The sequence below is a fragment of the Magnolia sinica genome, chromosome 6 (assembly GCF_029962835.1).
Source record: "Magnolia sinica isolate HGM2019 chromosome 6, MsV1, whole genome shotgun sequence".
NCBI classification, from domain to species: Eukaryota; Viridiplantae; Streptophyta; class Magnoliopsida; order Magnoliales; family Magnoliaceae; genus Magnolia; species Magnolia sinica.
Genome location: NC_080578.1, coordinates 96,678,810 through 96,698,961, shown reverse-complemented (window position 1 = coordinate 96,698,961; position 20,152 = coordinate 96,678,810). Strand labels below are relative to the sequence as shown.

At 42.3% G+C, this 20,152-nt stretch overlaps 1 protein-coding gene across 1 annotated transcript in view; it reads left to right on the top strand.

The window, feature by feature from the left end:
• The first annotated feature begins 5,708 nt into the window (after positions 1-5,708).
• The window catches only part of LOC131249749 (probable disease resistance protein At5g63020), a 29,518-nt gene continuing 15,074 nt past the window's right edge, over positions 5,709-20,152 (top strand). The window contains exon 1 of the mRNA XM_058250514.1: positions 5,709-6,051. Within this exon, the coding sequence (XP_058106497.1) occupies positions 5,709-6,051 (343 nt within the window). The remainder of the gene's footprint in view (positions 6,052-20,152) is intronic.

The following is a 20,152-nucleotide window of genomic DNA, read 5'->3' as shown; positions in this document are numbered from 1 at the left end:
AGTCTGAATCCTTAGATTCGGCTTGTAAGCGAACGACTCAATTCACTTAAGTTTCAGTTCATTTCCTAAAGATATTCGCTTTTCTCACACACTTCGCTCCGGGCTCAAGTTGTGCGCTTTTGGGCACTATTAGGACTTGATTTCTGAGGTGGTTATCAAGTCCAATAATGCAGTCATAACCGTATAGTTTTGGGGCAATCGGACTTTCAACGTGCAGTCCAGGTCCGATATGGAGTTTCATGATGCTCCCGAGAGCAACTGGGTTTAAAGATTGATCCTAGATTTCAGGGTAATGTAACGTTAATGATTCTATAAGTTTTGGTTCTACAGATCGTATTTAAAGTGATTAATACTAATTTCACAGGTAATCTAGTTTAGCACTTAGTTAATTCTCGTTTAATTTCTAAAGGATTTGGTCCTGAGTGATTTTTGCCTGAGGTGGTACTCGGGTCCTTGTACTAATTTTTCCGAGACGTTACAATCTACCCCCCTTAAAGAAAAATTTCATCCTCAAAATTAGTACTTTTTTGTACTCCTCGAGAATCTGAGGGTAGTTCTTGCGAGCCTCGACTTCTGTTTTCCAAGTAGCCTCTTCCTTAGTGTGGTATGTCCACAGAACCTTCACAAGTGGAATCACCTTACTATGCAACACCTGCTCCTTTCTATCCAGAATATGCGTCGGTCGTCGTATATAAGTAGCACCTTCACTCAACTGTACCTACTCCCATCTGATAATGTGGGAAGGGTCAGGAACGTATTTCTAAATCATCGATACATAAAATACATTGTACACGCCTACGAGTGGTGTGGGCAAAGCTAGGTGGTACGCTACCACCCCCACTCGATCCAGTATCTGGAATGGGTTAATAAATCTCGGCGTAAGCTTCCCTTTCTTCCTAAACCGAAGAGCTTCCTTCATTGGAGAAATTTTCAGGAATACGTGGTCTCCAACCTCAAACTCTAGTGATTGCCGTCTCATATCGGCGTAGCTCTTCTGTTTACTCTGTGCTGCCAAAAGCCGACGTCTGATAATGTCAATCTTCTCTGAAGTCGCCTGAACTAACTCTGGGCCAATCAGGCTCTTCTCGCCAACCTCCCAGTAATGCGGTGCCCGACAGGGACACCCATATAAGGCCTCATAGAGAGTCATGCCAATACTCGCCTGAAAGCTGTTGTTATACACGAACTCTACATAAGGAAGACAGGCATCCCAACTGTCCTTGAAATCCAGCACATAAGCTCACAGCATATCTTCCAATACCTGATTCACACGCTCCGTTTGCCCGTCAATCTGTGGGTGGAACGCGGTACTGAATTTCAGTTTCACACCCATTATTTCCTGAATACGGGTCCAGAAGATAGATGTAAATCGCATGTCTCGGTCCGACACGATCTCCATAGGAACTCCATGAAGACCTACAATCTCCTTGATGTACAGCCTGACCAAGTCATCTATAGAGTTCAAAACTCTAATAAGGAAAAAATGAGCCGATTTTGTCAACCGGTCCACGATCACCCAGATGGATTCATGTTCCTTCCTCGTCTTCGGCAGCCCTGAGATAAAATCCATAGAAATGAAGTCTCATTTCCATTCCGTTATGGGCATGAGCTGAAGCAGTCCAGGAGGTCGGCGAAGTTTGGCGAAGTTCGGCCTTAACCTGCTGGCACGTGAGACAACATGATACATACTTTGCTATGTGGGCCTTCATATTATCCTACCAATACGATCGCTTCATGTTACGGTACATCTTCGTACTGCCAGGATGCATTGCCATCCTCGAATTGTGAGCAGCCTCGAGAACTTTCTTCCTCAAGTCGTAAAGGTTCGGGACACATAGGCGGCCACGGTAGCGTAACCCCCATCCATACCAGCTCTCCATTCCGAGTCCTCACTGTCACTGACCTGCTCTCTCGTCTTCACCAATAGCTCGTCGTCTTTCTGAGCTGCAATGAGCCTATCATCAATAAGTGGCTATACCCAAATATGTGCGATGCTCTCAAATGGCTCCTCCACCGTGAGTTTCTACTCAAAGTCTCATACAAACTCTACCATATCCCAATCTGCTATCATCAGCGGAGCCACAAATGCTAACGTCTTCTTGTGGCTCAACACGTCTGCCATAAGGTTGGCCTTACCAGGATGGTAGGAGACCTCGAACTTGAAGTCCTTCAAAGTTTCCATCCACTACTGCTGTCTCATATTCAAGTCCCTCTACATGAATATGTACCTGAGGCTCTTGTGGTCGCAAAAGAGCTCGAACTCCTCTCCATAGAGGTAATGTCTCTAAAGCTTTAATGCAAAGATGATAGCTGTTAACTCTAGGTCGTGTGTGGGATAATTTTTCTCGTGTTCCTTAACTGTTGTGAGGCATAGGCAATCACCATGTTCTTCTGCATAAGGACGCAACCCAAACCAACACGAGACACGTCAGTATATATCGTATACTTGACCCCTTGCTCTGGCAATACTAGCACAGGGGTGGACGTCAACTTGTTCTTCAGCTCCTGAAAAGCTGCCTCTGCCTTCTCATTCCAGGCGAACTTGAGATCTTTCTGAGTCAGTTGAGACAACGGTCTGACCATCTTGGAGAAGTCCCGAATGAATCGCCGATAGTAACCTCCCGGGCCAAGAAAACTCCTCACTTCAGTAACTGAACCGGGCTGCTCCCAGTCCTAAACTGCGGCTACTTTAGCAAGGTCCACATCTATTCCTTCATTGGACACCACATGTCCCAGGAACTTGACTTATTCTTTCCAAAAGTTGCACTTCTTGTACTGTGTGAACAACTGGTTCTCCCTGAGAGTAGTAAAGACCGCCCGCAGGTGCTCCTCGTACTCTTCCCGACTCTTGGAGTATATCAAAATGTCATCTATAAATATGATGACGAATTGGTACAAGTACGGTCGAAACACCCAGTTCATCAAGTCCATGAATACGGTCGGTGCGTTCGTGAGTCCAAATGACATCACAAGGAACTCGTAGTGCCCAAAACTAGTCCTGAAAGTTGTCTTCTGCACGTCATCATCTCTTACGCGCAACTGGTGATACCCTGACTATAAATCGATCTTCGTGAAATACTGTGTCTCCTTCAACTGATCGAACAGATCGTCTATCCTGGGCAAAGGATATTTGTTCTTCAATGTCACTTGGTTCAACCGACAATAATCAATACACAATCGCAGTGATCCATCCTTCTTCTTCACAAACAACACAGGTGCTCCCCAAGGAGATACACTCGGTCGTATGAAGCCTACATCCAACAGATCATCGATCTGTTTCCTCAGTTCCTCCATCTCATATGGAGGCATGCGATATGTCGACAGTGAAATGGATGTCGCACCAGGCACTAAATCGATAGTAAAATGATCTCACACTGAGAATGCAACCCAGGTATCTTTTTGAACACATCCTCAAAATCCTGAACTATAGGCGTGTTCCCAAGTGTCGGACTATCAGTACTCTCCAATAGAGAAGCGTAACAACTCAAACGAGAAGGGTGACTGATCTGAACAGGAAAAGTAAAAGCCGTGCCCTTAGGTCCATGGGCTGTCACTACCCTAGCCTCACAATCAATCTCTGCCCTCATCTCAATGAGCCAGTCCATACGAAGGATAACGTCATAATGATACAGGGGGGCAATAATCAGATCGACTAGTATCGCCCTGCTTCCTAAATCTATCGAGCAACCCTCACAAATTCTGCTAACATCTGAAAAAGTCCCTATCGCTGTAAGGATCCTCACTCCCTTCATAGGAGTTGTATCCAACGCTAGCCACTTGACTATCGCGCATGATATGATGGAGGTAGTGGACCCAATGTCCATCAATAAGAACACTGGAATACCTTGGATGAAAGCCATTGGTGCCATGTCTACTGTCTTGGATGCCTCCGCTGTAAGTGAATGCACCTGAGTCTTTTGAGAATGGTTTGGCTGCGATACTATAGGTCACTGAGGCGGCCTAAATCGAGGTGCAAGCTGCCAAAAAGATGGATGTGCTAGCGCTGACCGTAGAAGTGGAGCTACAATCATCTAAGGAAGCGGGCGATTGATCCTCTGAGGTGGGGAGAAGCCGTTGTCCCTCATCTTGGTGAAACAGTAGGTATCTGCATGGCCCTACCTCTTGCAGTAAGCGCACCACAAGTCTGGTCGTCTCACAGGGGCTGGTGGAGCTACAAGTCTAGGAGGCGAGTTTGCACGGGGTCTCTTGCCGAGGAACGGCCTGCTTGGCAAATCTGGTCGCGGCCTAGGAACCATAAGCATGCGCATGTGGGACAATCTATCCCCATCCTGCTCCACTCGTAAAGACATACCCACCAGCTTAGCATAGGTAGATATGCTAGCGTAGCACATCTTCAAGCGTATCTCGGGTCGCAGGCCCTCTGAAAACTGCTGTATTCGCATCGGCTGATCGGCTAATATCAACGGAGCATACCTAGCCAGCTCCGTAAATCTATTCTTGTACTCAGCAACAGACATCCCTACCTGATGGAGGTGAAGGAACTTACTCTCCTTCTCATGTCGATACATGAGAGGAAAGTATTTCTCATGAAAACGGGTCTCGAAAGGCTCCCACGTCCACACGTATCTGGCAGTAGTGGTCCGGAGGACACTGTCCCACCAGAAGTTGGCCTCCTTCTAAAATATATAGGTGACCAGTTCCACCTACTCTGCCTCAGTGCAGTGCAGCGGCTTCAACATCTTAAAGATGCGATCAAGCCAATACTCAGCCTCCTTGGGTCTGCGAGTACCTGCAAAGGTAGGAGGGCGAAAGCGCTAAAATCGCTCAAACAGGCCACTAGCGCTCATATTGCCCGCAGGCTACATAAGAGGTGTAGGTGGAAACACATCCATGCTCTTGGCAAAGACCCCTGCGATGGTGGCCAAAAACTGTTACTGCTGCTGCATCAGTAGTATCATTTGCTCCAACCTATCAGTAAGAGGAGCAGACTGAGGCACGTAAGGCATCGAGGTAGACGCACGGTTCTGCTCAGGAACTGATGGTGCAACAGGTGCAAGCCCATTAGTGGAGCCAGTAGTCGGCTGCGAATCCGGCATAGTATCGTGAGTCGGGCCCAAAATAGGGTCCGTATGGCTATCGCTCATGGGAGGTGCCCCGTCAATCAAATCTACAAGAGTGAGACGTGCCGTACTCCATGTGGCCTTAGGTGGCATTCCCTATATACAACATTGGGTGCAACCTAGGTCAGATTCAGCTTGCTCACAAACTCAACTACACAACATTCACACACAGCTTAAAGGAACTTCATACATTTCATTTACCAAAATTGTCATAATACATGAGATACAGCGTTACATGAATCATCACAGAAGATGCATGTGAGCTAATACAATTAAGGCTTCAAACACTAAAACATACAACCAAACTACCACACTACTAAGCCTATCGAGGCTACACATAGAAACAAGCAAATAAAGCAAAATAAAAGACGACTACATGCACGACTAATCGTCAGAATTCGGTGATGGTGGAAATGCACCCTTATCCTGTACACAGCACAGGATAGCCCTCAAGGTGCGAGACACCTTCTTGAATTTCCATTTCATGAAGACCTCGTTCTCTTCAAGCTTGGCTCGGGTCTCTCCAAGTTCGGCCCGGACCTGCCCGACCTCTTGTCGCAGGGCGGCTTGGCCCTCCTCGATTCTAGCCCAGCGGGCTTCTGATGTAGCCCGATCACTGTCACGCTCATGCATAGCAGGAGGAGAGGCCACATCAAGGCCTTGGGCCTCCACTTCTTCCTCTTCTTGCCCTTCCTCCTCACCACTGTTGCCATCTCCATCGCCATCCTCACCACTTCCTTCTTCTTCCTAGCCACTTTGTTCCTCATCCTCGCTTTCCTCGATCTCATCACTTTCCTCCTCGATATCGTGACTCTGGTCCCCAAGGCGGCTTTGGCGTTGCCTTTTGCCAATCCCCATATTGTCAAGAGTGCCTGCATTGGTAATATGGATTGGGGCGACGTCATCCATATGGAGTTGGAAGTTGTAGTGGCGGGCGATCTTGCAAATCAGTCGGCCGAATGGCAGCGTGGTGCTTTCCCTATTGGACCTTGCCGCTTTAATTATCTGCGTCAGGATGAGAGTGGACAAACATACTTTGTCTCCTTTTCCAACTCGAAACAAGAAGTCCACCATGAACCTCATGCACTCGGTGCGGTTACTTGATTCGGATACACGTTATACATGCATATGTTGTGGAATAGACGGAAGTCATTTGACATCTTAGTTGAAGCGAGGCCAGTCCCCCACCTCCAATGCTCGAGCTAGCCACAGAGGAATCGTGTGTGGAGTCTCTTCTCCCGCTTACTAGTGCAATCCTTTTCGTTAGCATGCACCAATCCCTTCTCAACACCCATGACACAAGCAATCTCATCCACACCAATTGTGTTCTCCTGTCTTCCCAAAGGGATAGAAAACTGGAGAGGCTTATATATCGGATTCTGAATAAGGGCATAAAAGGTGCGCATAGTTTTTGCACTAGCAGGAACTTTTCACTCCAATATGGGACCCCACCCATGGTCTAGGAGGAAGTCGATGACTGGATACGTCCCAAACATTTTCTCATCAACATGTGCCTCAAATACGACCCTGCAATTGTGGAACTTACCCAGGTCGATGTTTGGCAGTAGGAATCTTTCCAACGAGATCTGAGGATCGAGGTCCCGCTTAGACCTCCGTTCATGCTTGGCACCAGTACTTGCTTCGGCGTCCGCCCTCCTCGCAGGATGACGTGGTTGGCTTGGCCCGGCTTCATCCGGGGCCGCTCTTTTCCTCGTCATGAGAGACAAGAGTGTAGAGATGGAGAAGATGGCGGTGACCACTTCAAAGAAAGCCGTTGGGAATAGGATGGGTTGGTGGGTCTTGGAGTTTTGAGACACACAAGTGGGTTTGTGTACTCAAATGGGAAGGAAAGAGGGAGATGGTGTGAAAAATGAAGGAAAATGTGGTGTTTGGAAGGTATGGAAGAAGATTTGAGAGGGATTGAAAAAGTTAGTGGGGTTTGACTCACTTGGAAAGAGAAATAGGAAGGTAGTGATGATGAAAGAAGAAGATTTGAAGCTTGAAGATGGGTTTAGTGTAATGGATTAGAGAGGAACAAAGATTTGAGGGGTTTGAGAGAGAATATGGAGTGGAGGGGGGTTGGGATTTTACAAAAACACCCTAAAATGAATTTTTAAAGGGAGGAGAGGGGTCCCACACGTGTGTGAACAACCAAGCTGGATTGGACCCACCATGCTGCACATGTAAAATCCACTCCATCAATCCATCAGTTGCACTTTCTAATGTTAGGCCATGGGACCAAAAATCAGCACCAGTCAATAGGATATTATTTTGATATTTTTGTATGCACCAAAGAAAGGTTATCACCGAAAGGCCTTAATTCCAGGTTGGATCACGTGCTCAGTGTCCCAGCAATGTCCCCACCCTGAGGTAGACCCGAATTCCCGCTCCCCCTAGCTAAATGGGGCTCACCAAGATGTCTGTGAGAAATCTACTCCGTTCATCAGTTTCCAAGCTCACAATATGACAGAAGCCCAAAAAAATGAGGCAGATTAAAGACTAATACGTGCCAATTACAAGAAACAGTAGGGTTTGAACACCCACCATTGAAACCTGCGCGGGGCCACAAGAGTTTAAGAGTATGCCAATATCATCCCAGTGTCAAAATAACCTTTTGAACTGCTTAGATGATATATAAACATTACGATAGGCTCCAGGAAGGTTTCAAAGGTGGGCATTTTCATTCTCATTATTTGCTGTCATGTGGTCCACCTGATTTTTGGATATTTCTAATTTTTGGGAATTTATCCTATTTTGAACTTTCTAAACCGATGATTAGAGTGGATTTCTACAGGATTTCTCATGCATAGGAAATTCGCTTCCCCTAAATTGCATTGATTGAGCTCATGAGCAGCGTGTTGCATGCGCGAATCATTCCGCATTTCTCTCGTGGATAATTAATATATATGAACACCACCTCCAACACGGGAACGGATTGGCTACTCCCCCTGCCACCATCCCCTTGTCTGGTGGCTGGTTCTCTGTGGGACCCACCATGATGTATGCGTTTCATCCATTCCATTGATCCATTTTTAAAGATCAATTTAGGGCTTTATCCAAAAAATGAGAGGATATAAATCTCAGGTAGACCACACCATGGAAAAAAAAAAAGTGATTGGATATCTACCATTAAAATCCTCCTAAGGCCCACTGTACTGCTTTTTTGATACCCAAACTGTTTATTAGGTCGTACAGACCCAGATGGAGGTTTTAAAAAAAGATCAGCTTGATCCAAAACTTTCATGGCCCTTAAAAAGTTTTTAATGGTCGACATTCATTCAACACCGTTTCCTGTAATGTGGTCCACTTGGGATTGGTATGTCCTCATTTTTGCTCTAATACCGTAAAATGATCTAAAAAATAGATGGATAGCATGGATGAAACACATACATCATGTGGGTTCCCATAGAGCACCGACCATCAGCCATTGGCAGGTATCAGGGGACGGATTGGCTACTCCCCCTGCCACCAGCCAATGGTTGGTGGTCATCTCTGTGAGCCCCACTATGATGTATGTATTTCATCCATGCCGACCATCTATTTTTTCATATCATTTTATCTTAACAGACCAAAAATTAGATATATCACAATCTCAAGTGGACCACATTAAAGGAAACAATGTTGAATGAGCATTAACCATTAAAAACCTTTCAAGGGCCATAAAAGTTTTGGATCAAGCTGATCTTTGTTTTTTCCCTTCATCTGGGCTTGTATGAACTAATCAACAGATTAGATGTCAAATAAACAGTACAGTGGGCCTTAGGAGAATTTTAATTGTGGATGTCCAATCAATATTTTTTCCTGTGGTGTGGTCCACCTGAGATTTATATCCTTTTTTTTCTTTTTTTTGGAACAAGCCCTAAAATTATTTGTAAAAATGGATGAACGGAATGGATGAAACACATACATCATGGTGGGGCCCACAGAGCATCGACCATCAGCCACTGGGCTAGTGGCAGGGGGAGTAGCTAATCCATTTCCCTCTAACACCGCATCACCGAACCATGCGCGGATTGGATGCTGAGAAGGTCAGTAGCTAAATCACTATTGAAGTGACGTCACCAAGCTCTATGGACCCCGCCACGATGCATGTGTTATATCCATATCGTCTTCCCTTTCACAGACTCTCACCATTCATAAAAATTTAAAAAAAAAAAAAAAAAAAAAAAAAAAAAAAAAAAAAAAAACACAAGGAATCAAGGAAAAAAGAAGAAAGAAGGGAACCAAAAAATATCATCATATCCCTTTCACGGCTTCCTTCCCTCTCGTGAAAGAATCGAGAATTGAAGAAGGAAACAACCAAATGGCCATCGTGCGGCAATGCCACTTGTTTTGAACTCATCCACATTTTACGTGGAGCCCACTAAATTGTCGTGAAGTAAATCCAACCCATCTAGTGTAAGGGGTTTTAATTTTATATTTTTGGCCTAAGTTTCAAGGTAAAACTCATCACAGATGGACTACATTGAAGGAAACAGTTCAAAATTAATGCACAATATTAGTTAGAGGTGGGCATTTTTGACTCGATCCGGTGGATCCGACCCGATCTGACCCGATCTGACCCGTTCCGAACCGAACCGACGGCCTGGATCGGGTAGGATCGGGTAGGATCATTTAGATCCGACTAGTTTTCAGATCAAGATCGGATTGTGGTTAATCCGAACCGTTCCGATTCGAAAACCGGATCCGAATCGATCCGGACCGTTCCGATCCAGCCAGATCCGGAGTAAAAAATCAATATTTTTACTTTTTCTTATGGTGTGGTCCACTTGAGCTTTGAATATTCATCAATTTTGGGTTCAACAGCTAAAATAATTTGAAAAAACAAATGGACGGCGTGGATACACCACATGCATTCACGGTGGACCCCAACAAAGTTCACTCACATATGAGAGTTACTTGCACGGCAAGTCAACAGGCGGGCAACAGCTGTTTACTTGCTTTGCAAGTCAACATGGTAGGTTGTGAGAGTATATATTAAAGTGGCTTAACCAAGTTACTTGGGCCCCACCATGATGTATGTTTTGTATCCAACCTTCCATCCATTTGGAGAGATCATTTCAAGGCAATATCCAAAGAATGAATGAAATCCAAAGCTCCAGTGGACCCCAACATAGAAAGTTCCATGGACAGAGACGCCCACCATTAAAAACTTTTAAAGGCTACAAAAGTTTTAGATCAACCTGGTATTTGTGTTTTCCCTTATTTCTTTATTTTTCAACTTTTGAAGAGGTTGGATTTCAAATAAACATTACGGAGGGCCTTAGGATAGTTTCAACGGTGGGAATCATTCTCCCCACTTTTTTCTGTGATGTGGTCTATCACAAATTTTTATCTACATCATTATTTGGCTCATGCCCTAAAATGATATCTCAAAATTGATGGACGGTGTGGATATAACACATACAGTGTAGTGGGGCCCACAGAACTTGGTAACGTTACTTCAGTAGCCTGCCTGATGGGACATAACTTGCCCGATACGACAACACATGCAATAGGCATTGATACAAATTTTTTATAGTCATGTGGGGGCCACCTTGATGTATATATGTTATCTAAGCCGTTCATCCTTTTTGACATATCAATTTAGGTGTTGAACAAAAAATTATGATACATTAAAGATTGAAGTGGACCACACCATATGAAATGATCCGAATAGTGTCCAACCCGATCCAACTCGGTTTGCCTCACCGAGTCAGACTTGGATCGGGTCAAATAATTCAAGCATCGGATCTGTTCGAGTCAAGTGACCTGAACTCGGTCTCGAATCGGATCGATTTCGGGTCAACCCATTAGAATTTCGGATCTGACCGGGTTGGGCCGAATTCGGTCCGACCAGGACCGATGCCCAGCTCTAATATTAGTGTAGTTATGGGCCACAAACATCTTCATATAGAAAAACCTTTTCATGGGCTCATGATTGTCTGATTAAAATGAATGTATCAAATAAGCCAAAGAGAGGTCGAATCCTTATTTTTGATAGGGCCCATGCCTCTTTTTTTCAAAAAAACCTTTCCCCCTCTGAAAACAAGTTTTAACATCTTACAAGGAACAGGTATAGCAAAAAAAATGAAAAAGTACCCGTAGGGCTAAAAAAACCTTAATTCATGAAATAAGAAGCTAATGCCATGACCATATTATATCACAAGGTTATTTTGACTTAAAACCTGTCCATGACACATTTTTCACAAGACAAGGTGCATTAGAGTATGTAACAAATAGGAATCCGGATCCTCTGCTTTCTACATATAGAAAATTCTTATTTTCCTACATTGTGAATGGTCCACATCATCACTAATGTAGTCAGCACTGCTACATTAAAAGTGTTGATAATGCAGCCCAATCACATTGCAATAAATAGAAATCTCCTGTTTGTGACAAATATAGGATCCATATTCGACATATAGACACATGAGGTGCTTATAGATTAGTTGGTAGCACATGTCGTAGATGGGAGCACTTAAAGATGATGACATCATGCAACATATTGAAACGCTGGATATATTAACATGTAGGGCAATCAAAGATGGTGGTGGCACATTTGCACTTGTTGCACTGCACTTGGTACACTGTCGTACGGTGCTTTAAGATAGATGGGAGTCTATTTTGAACATGTGGTGCATTGGCACATGTGAAGTGAGGAAAATATTAATTTTATTAGAAGCCATGTTTCCATAATTTATCTTTTAGTGAATCCAAGAAAACCACACTATATTATTTTTCCGGTACCGGCTATAAGTGGAGCCCACATGATGTATTTGGACGGTCCAACCCATATTAGAGGCGTCATCTCAATAAACACCTAAGGCCAAATATTTATAACGATCCAAACAGAAGTGACCTACAGTAAAGGAAACAAGCTAGGAGAGAACAGCCACAGTTGAATTGAACAGGGCACACGTAAATCGCAAGACAGCCTCCTGGCAGACTCATCCTCTGGCCTGACCTAAGGGTCTGAACGTTCTAGCTAGATTTTATATATACAACATAATAGGATCCCATTCTAATTAATGGTGGATATTCCTTCCCAAATGTGCCATGTGCTATGGCTCACCTGAGTTCTGGATGGAGCTGGTTTTGGGAATTGAGGTTTTTTTAGGTGAAACATTTGATGGACAGGTTGGAATCCATATCATGACCAAGCGCACTCCACGTCATGTAGGGAGATATATAGGTTTGGATGGTATGAACGACCAAGAATGCAATTAGAGCCGCGCATCGAGTCTAGTTGGACCGAGTTAGTGCTGTCCCGACTTGATTCGGTTTTGAAATAGGCCTGACCCGAACTCGACCTGACTCGGTACCGAGTCCAGCATGCCTGACCCGATTCGAGTCGGGTCTGGCCTGGACTAATCTAGACCGAGTCTGACCCGGTTACAAGTACCGAGCTGGGTCAGGCGCAGCGGGTATCCACGGGCTGAAATAACAACTCAAAACCTTGTCAGAATTGCAACCTCTCCATCAACCACACAACATCTCATATCTGAAATGTTATGTCTAAGTTTTTTTATTATAAAAAAATTATATGTACAAGCCGAGTTTTGAATTGAGTTAAGTCAATATTGAGTAGGATTTCGAATCCGGTCGAGTAAAGTTACCGGGTGACTGGAACTCCACTCGGTTTGAGTTCGGATTAGACAATGTCAACTCGAATCAGATCGACTCACCTACTCATTTCGAATTAAGTTGGATCCAAACGAGTCGGGCGAGTCGAGTTTGCCGAGTCGACTCATCCCGTGCCTATCTCTGAATGCAATGTACCGACATGGGCCTGTTGGGACTAACCAAATGAGTCACCAAAGTTTCCCTGGAATCCAAAGTAGATTTGCTTTGCACCCAGTAAGTCAACAAAGTTACCCCTAGAATCCAAAGTAGATTTCTAGCTACCCAGCAAGAAATTTCATGGCACTATCGTTCCAAACAAAAAATTCATCATCAGCACACTTGCTTTGCACCCAGCAAGAAATTTCAGGGCACCATCGTTCCAAACAGAAAAATCATCATCAGCATCATAAGAGAGAATTTTGGTATGCTGTAACCTGTTTTCTTCTATTTGTTTTTTTTTTCTCTTCTTTTCTTTTTTAATACCTGTTTGGCTGCACCAATATTGTAAAATTTCATGAGATTTTGCACAATAAAAAATATCACGATATTTGTGCAACAAACGCACATCGACTTTTAAGTTTTATCTAATTTATTGTGAACAGAAACCAAATTGCTTCTGAAAGCCGTGAAACAGAGACTACGGCTGTGTACATCTTCCTTCCTTTCTTTTTCTTCTTCTTCTTCTTTATTTTTAAGTAGAAATGATTTGATTTTAGATAATGGTCAGATCTTCCTAATTAATGTTTTGATGGGAAATAAATAAGTGCATGACACGATAATGGCCAAAAATCAGATAGATCCAACCATTAGGTGGGCCACACTGCAGAGAATAATGAAAAATCACCTAAAAAATCTCCGATTTCTTAGATGTCTCGCCCGAATTTTGTGGGAAAGCCTCTCGTATGAAGTTACTGCAACGGGAAGTTGGGTGAGGCCTACGGTGATGTTGTGAGAAATTCACCCTGTCCATGCATTTTTCCGGATCATTTTAAGACATGTGAGAGGAAAAATGGTGCAATCCAAAGTTCAAGTGAGCTGCATGAGAGGAAACACTGAGGATTGAACATACACAGTAGAAACATTCGTGAGGCTAGAGAAGTTTTAAATCAAGCTAATATTTTTGGGTTTTCAGTTCATCCTATTATGAATGACCTTATGAACAGTATAAATGCCATATAAAAATTGTGGTGGACCCAGGGAGGTGTCAGTGGTAGGCATTTCCCAATCCACTATTTCCTATTGTGCGGCCCACTTAAGTTTTGGATTAGCCTCATTTTCTGTCTCATGACTTAAAATGATTTAGCAAAATGGATGGACCGAGTGGATTTCTCCCAAAGATCACCGTTGATCCCACTTAGCTTTCCTCTGCAATAACTTGTAAAGGTTTTGGTAGGAAATCGGCATTCAGACCACGGGATTGCCTAACAGAACACAGCACCTAGCGGTTACCTTGTTGATGTGACAAAGTTCTGTGGGCCCCACTGTGTTATATGTGCTAGATCCACACCGTTTATATATTTTTTTAATATTAATTTAGGTCATGAGCCCAAAAATGTGGCAGACCCAAAGTTTGAGTGGACAACATCACAGAAACTGGTGGAGATTGAACACCTACGTACAATCCAAAACTTCTTGGGGCCACCAAAGTTTTGGATCAAGCTGATATTCGTGCTTTCCCTTCATCCTGATTTGTGTGACCTTATGAACAGGTTGGACGGCTAAAAAACATCATGGTGGTCTTACGAAGGTTTCAATGGTGGGAATCATTGTCCCCACAACTTTTTGTGGTGCAGTCCATTTGGGCTTCGGGTTTGCCTATTTTTTGGTTCATGCCCTAAAAATAATGTGACAAAAAGGATGGATGCAGTAGATATGATACATACATCATGATGGCCCCGAGAACTTTGCTATGTCAACTTAGTAGTTACACATTTAGTGATTTAGAACAGAAAGCTTGAACAGGGAACTACGAAAAGGGTAGAGTTGTCATTTAGAAAAATATTTTAACTTGAAATGATTTACTGCATTCCATGTTAAGTATTAAGTCAAAGAGTGAAAGCTTAAAATATTTTTATTTTTTTTTAACACTTTTTCTTTTTTACTGCCCGTTTAGTGTGGGTGGGAACAATGCATGATACTATTTAGTACGAGAAATGTACTGTGCAAGCCATTTAGTGAAAATCCAAAGTTAAGCACTTAAGTTTTAAAATTTATCAAACCATCTAAATTAGGAAAATTCACTTAAAAAGGCCTATTTCAGTATTAAGTGCTGAAAATAAGTTTCAACAAACGGACCTGAAGTCTTACTTCCTTTGAGTCCAAACAGTATTTTCGGACACCATTGTTCCATACATGAAAAATCAGCATCAGCACGATAAATTGCAGCTAGTTTGCATCACTAGAGTTAATTTTTGTACTATGGATCCTTTCTTTTTCTTCTTCTTCTATTTGTTTTTTTTTTTTTTTTACACTTCTTCTTCTTCTGGTTGTTAAATGCGACCGCATATGCGAATTACCATATGCATATCGCATATGCCATTGCAGTGCATATGCAATCGCATATGCCAAATGTGTGAGGATATGCAATCGCATATGCGATGTATGCGATCGCATATCTGCCAACTGTTGGCACATTATTTTATTTGTTTATTTTTTATTTTTGCAAAAAAAAAAAAAATCAAACTTTCCTAAGTAGTGTAACTTTGTAACTATAAGTTGTGTAAATATATTATTGAATGTAACTTAGTGTTAGTGTAACTAAGTTGTAAATTGTAACTTGTAAGTAGTTTTAGTGTTATAATGTATAAATAATCAACATTAAGATGTAAATTCAAAATTGTATTTGTACAATAAATAACTTATTGATTATTCTGTTAATTAACTATATTGTTGAATGTTGAATTTGATGTACTTCATTCATTTTTCTAACAAGTCACAAACTAATTTTATATATGTAAAATTACTATATTAGTTATCTATTGACTTGGGGAAGCTTCTCCTAAGTTCTTATATTTTTCTACATTTTTTTCAATTTTTCTCCTTGTTTTTTTGTTTTTTTTTCAAAAAATAAAATAAAATGCGACCGCATATGTGATTGTGCGATCACGTATGGCACAAGCATATCCAATTGCACAAAATTGCATATGCGGTTTGACAACATTGGATGTAACTCCTTTCGTGGTGTGTACAGTAATTGCCTCATGACTAAGGATTCACCATGATCCCCGATCATCTATTTTTCGTTACCAGCTCCTTTCTCAATGGCTTATTGATCTTCATCAAAGTTAGGGTCTTCTTCTGCTATATCACCTTCAATGCCCCCTTCAGCAATGGTCAAGGAGGCTGCGAGATTTTGAGGGCAGGTGTTTGATTATTGACCTGGTTAGCCATAACAGTAACAACTGTTCGGCTTTGACTGATAATAAGGATTTGGAATCTTACTTGGGCCCGTTGTTGTGGGTGCTACACGTTGAGGCCTAGATGGGCCACTCACCGTGCCACAGTTTGCGTTTGCAGGAGGTTAAGAACGTCCTCTTACTGGTTCTTTCCCTCGTGCCAGCATTGGATCCTACGAGGGACTCGTCATGGGGGCCAAGTTGAAGGGTAAGGCCGAGTAAGGACTCTTGCAAGCTGCGTTTCTGCCCTCCCTGCCAACTGAACTGCTTCATCCATGGTCCCGACCGAGTGCATGAGTGCATTCGAACTCGGTCCTGAATCGTCAATCGTAATCCACCTATAAATCGTGCTACCTTTTGGGATTCGGTTTCTAATAGGTCATTCCACGTTGTCAACCTCTGGAATTCTTCAATGTAATCTGTGATGGCTCGATTCCTCTGTTGGCAATTTTGGTATTGCTGGAATAATTATTAGGGAGGAATCGTGATCGAAGAAGGCATCTCATTCGTGACTAGGATCGGATGGGCACTTTGTTCTCTTGAGCACGTGAAAGTTATAATTGGTCCCACCATGCCGAAGCACTAATTTCACCCTTTCATGCCCTGACACGCCCATGTAATCAAAATATCATTCTACTTCGGCTAGCCAGTCGAGGAAATCTTCCATACGTAATAAGCCATTAAAACAAGGAAGTTCAACCTTACCCCGATAGTCTCTTTCAGCACGATCTAGACGATCGCCTCCATGGACTAGTCGTCTGGCAAAGCCATCATCGAGGTCCTTGTCACTAGAGCTCGAATAATCTGGGGTAGTCCTACGATTCACCACTGGTAGTGTTATACGAAAATCGGGGTTGTAACGTACAACAATTATGAGCGGTTGAGCATCGCCTTGGCTCGAAGCGGAATTAGCGTATCTGCAAGACGGTCGAGGGTTGCCTACAATCCTTGTATGGTGAACTAACTCTCCCGATGAAAAGCTTTCATTCTTTCCAAAAGATAACGAATCTTAGGATCAGCGTCCATAGGATTTTGGTCCATACCTTCGTTATTTACCATTAGTCTGAAAGGAGTCCTTACTCTGATACCAATTGAGTGTCATTGTCCCCACAAAGTTCTATGGTTTGGTTCACCTGAGCTTTACGTTTACCTCCTTTTTTTAACTCATACCTTAAATTGATTCATAAACATGAATGGACAAAATAATACATACATCATGATGGGATTCAATGAACTTTGTCACATCCAAACTCACCGCTTATCGCATTCGGTGCATACACTACCTTGGAATTGAATTTGTTTTCATTAAGGACGGTTTTTAAGTGTTTTAAACAAATACCCAAAATAGCATATTAAATGGTCGTAATCTAATTTTCAGATTTCAGGACATATCAAGTGATAAACAAATAGCCCCTTAGTGTATAAACTGATACTAAAGCTTCTTAAATTTAAAATGGCCGGCTGACACCCAAATGATGTAAAGTTGTATCATCACGCAATCCCCGTCCCTACGGGAATGCGAAGAACTCTGTTTGTGGGTGGGAACAATGCATGATACCATTTAGTACGAGAAATGTACTGTGCAAGCCATTTAGTGAAAATCCAAGTTAAGCACTTAAATTTTAAAATTTATCAAACCATCTAAATTAGGAAAATTCACTTAAAAAGGCCTATTTCAGTGTTAAGTGCTGAAAATAAGTTTCAACAAACGGACCGGAAGTCTTACTTCCTTTGAGTCCAACGAGAAATTTCGGACACCATCGTTCCATACATGAAAATCAGCATCAGCACAATAAATTACAGCTAGTTTGCATCGCTAGAGTTAATTTTTGTACTACGTAACCTTTCTTTTTCTTCTTCTTCTGTTTTTTTTTTTTTTTTTAACACTTTTTCTTTTTTACTGCCCGTTTAGTTGCACCAAATATTGTAAAATTTCCTGGGATCTTGCACAATCAATAAATGTTGTGATATTTGGTGCAACAAACGCACACTAAGTATTTGAGTTATATATTTTTATTATGCAGAAACCAAATTACTTCTTAAGATTTTAAAGAGAGACTTCAGCTGGGTACATCTTCATTTCTTCTTGTTCTTTGCTCTTTTTCTTTTTCTTTAATTTAACTAGTTATGATTTGACATTGGATGGTGGCCAGATCTTCTTAATCCATTTATGATGTTTTGATGGGGAATAAGTAGGTGTAGATGGTTAGGTAGCCTAATGACACAGGGATAGGCATGATGAGGTCGATCACCGTCTTCCTCAAGGGGATAACTACTCTAAATCTACGGAGTTTCTCTAGACTCCTCATAGAGATACCTCGAATCCAAGTGGAAAAATAAGAAAATAGAAATAAATTCTAGAAATTTGAAAATTAATTGATAGATGATAAAAATGAATTTACAACCCTTTAAATAGTGATACCAAACCTTGGAAGAAGTTTTAGAATCAAACTCTCTAAAATTTGTGGCTTACTATAAATAGTAAACTTAGTATCTATAAACGGTCATGATTCCTACTAGACGTAATGGTTTTCAGCCAAAAATAGTAAGTGTCCTATTTGGCTTAACCATGTTATTCTCCTAATTTTTCTAAGCACTTTTCATGTTGGACACAATTCCTAAATCTCAATGGATGAAGAGTAATAATCAAACTAAAACATACTATAAATAGCAAAAATGAAAATAAAATGGATTTTCGACCGTCGATATGATGGAATCTCGCAAATTTGGCGTGGGGTGGCTAAAGTAGCTTCTCCTACCCCAAAATCATATATGGTATGTCAAATAACTTATTTTGGTTTGCGAGATACACCTGTTTTATGGTTAATTTTGACGATCCGGATGACTTTTGCCTTCGATCGGGCCTTCTCTGGTCCATCTTGGACATGAAAGTGTCCACGACCCACTCTACATTAGTCCCCTCCACTTCAAAAGAACTCGTCCTCGAGTTCTTATCCCGCTTCGATTCATGATACTCGGTCAGGTTTACGATGTTGAAAGTACGCGAGATCTCTATGTCTTCTGGAAGATCAATAATGTAAGCGTTGTCATTGATATTTCGGAGGATCGGTACCGGTCCAATTTTCTTGTTCATTCAACTTGTTGTAAGTCCTGGTCGGAAATCTCTCTTTGTGTAGATGAACCATAACTTGGTCACCCATCTTGAACACTTTTTATCGCTGATGCTTGTCGACTTGCTCCTTATATTAATCGTTCAAGGCATGCAACTTGGCTTACACCTCCGCATGAATGTCCATGATTGGATCCGCCATGTTTTCTACTACAATACTCATGACCGAAAACTTGGGTAAAGGGACCAAGTCAAGTGTGTGGCGAGGCACTCGACCATAAATAATCTCGAATAGAGACTTCCCTGTTGAGCAGTTCAGCATGTTGTTAAATGCAAACTCCACTTGAGATAAGGTCAAATCTCACTGCTTCAGTTTGTCTCCTAAAATACACCGAATGAGGTTTCCCAACATACGATTCACAACTTCAGTCTGCCCATCAGTTTGTGGGTGATGGGCGCTGCTGAATTGAAGTTGTGTATCGAACCGACTTCATAAAGTCCATTAAAAGTAGCTAACGAACTTCGTGTCACGGTCAGAAGTAATGAACTTGGGAACCCCGTGTAGCCGCATGAACTCTCTGAAGAATAGGTTCGCCACGTGTATTGCATCGAGAATCTTCTTGCATGGGATAAAGTGTGTCTTCTTTGATAAACAATCTACCAACACGAACACCAAATCCATGCCGCATTGTTATCGTGGGAGACCAAGCACGAATTTCATAGATAAATCCTCCAAAGGGTCGTCAGGCACAGGTAACGGGGTGTAGAGGCCTGTATTCTGAGACTACCCCTTTGAGGTCTGACAAACATGACAACGCTGCACTGCTTTTTCCATATCACGTATCAATTACGGCCAATAATACCACTCCTCTACAAGGGCCCACATCTTGTCTCCTCCAAGGTTTCCACTAAGACCACCTCCATGTAACTCTTGAATAATCTGCTCCCTCAGAGAACTTTGAAGGATGCATAGTTGATTCCCTTTGAAGAGAAAATCATCT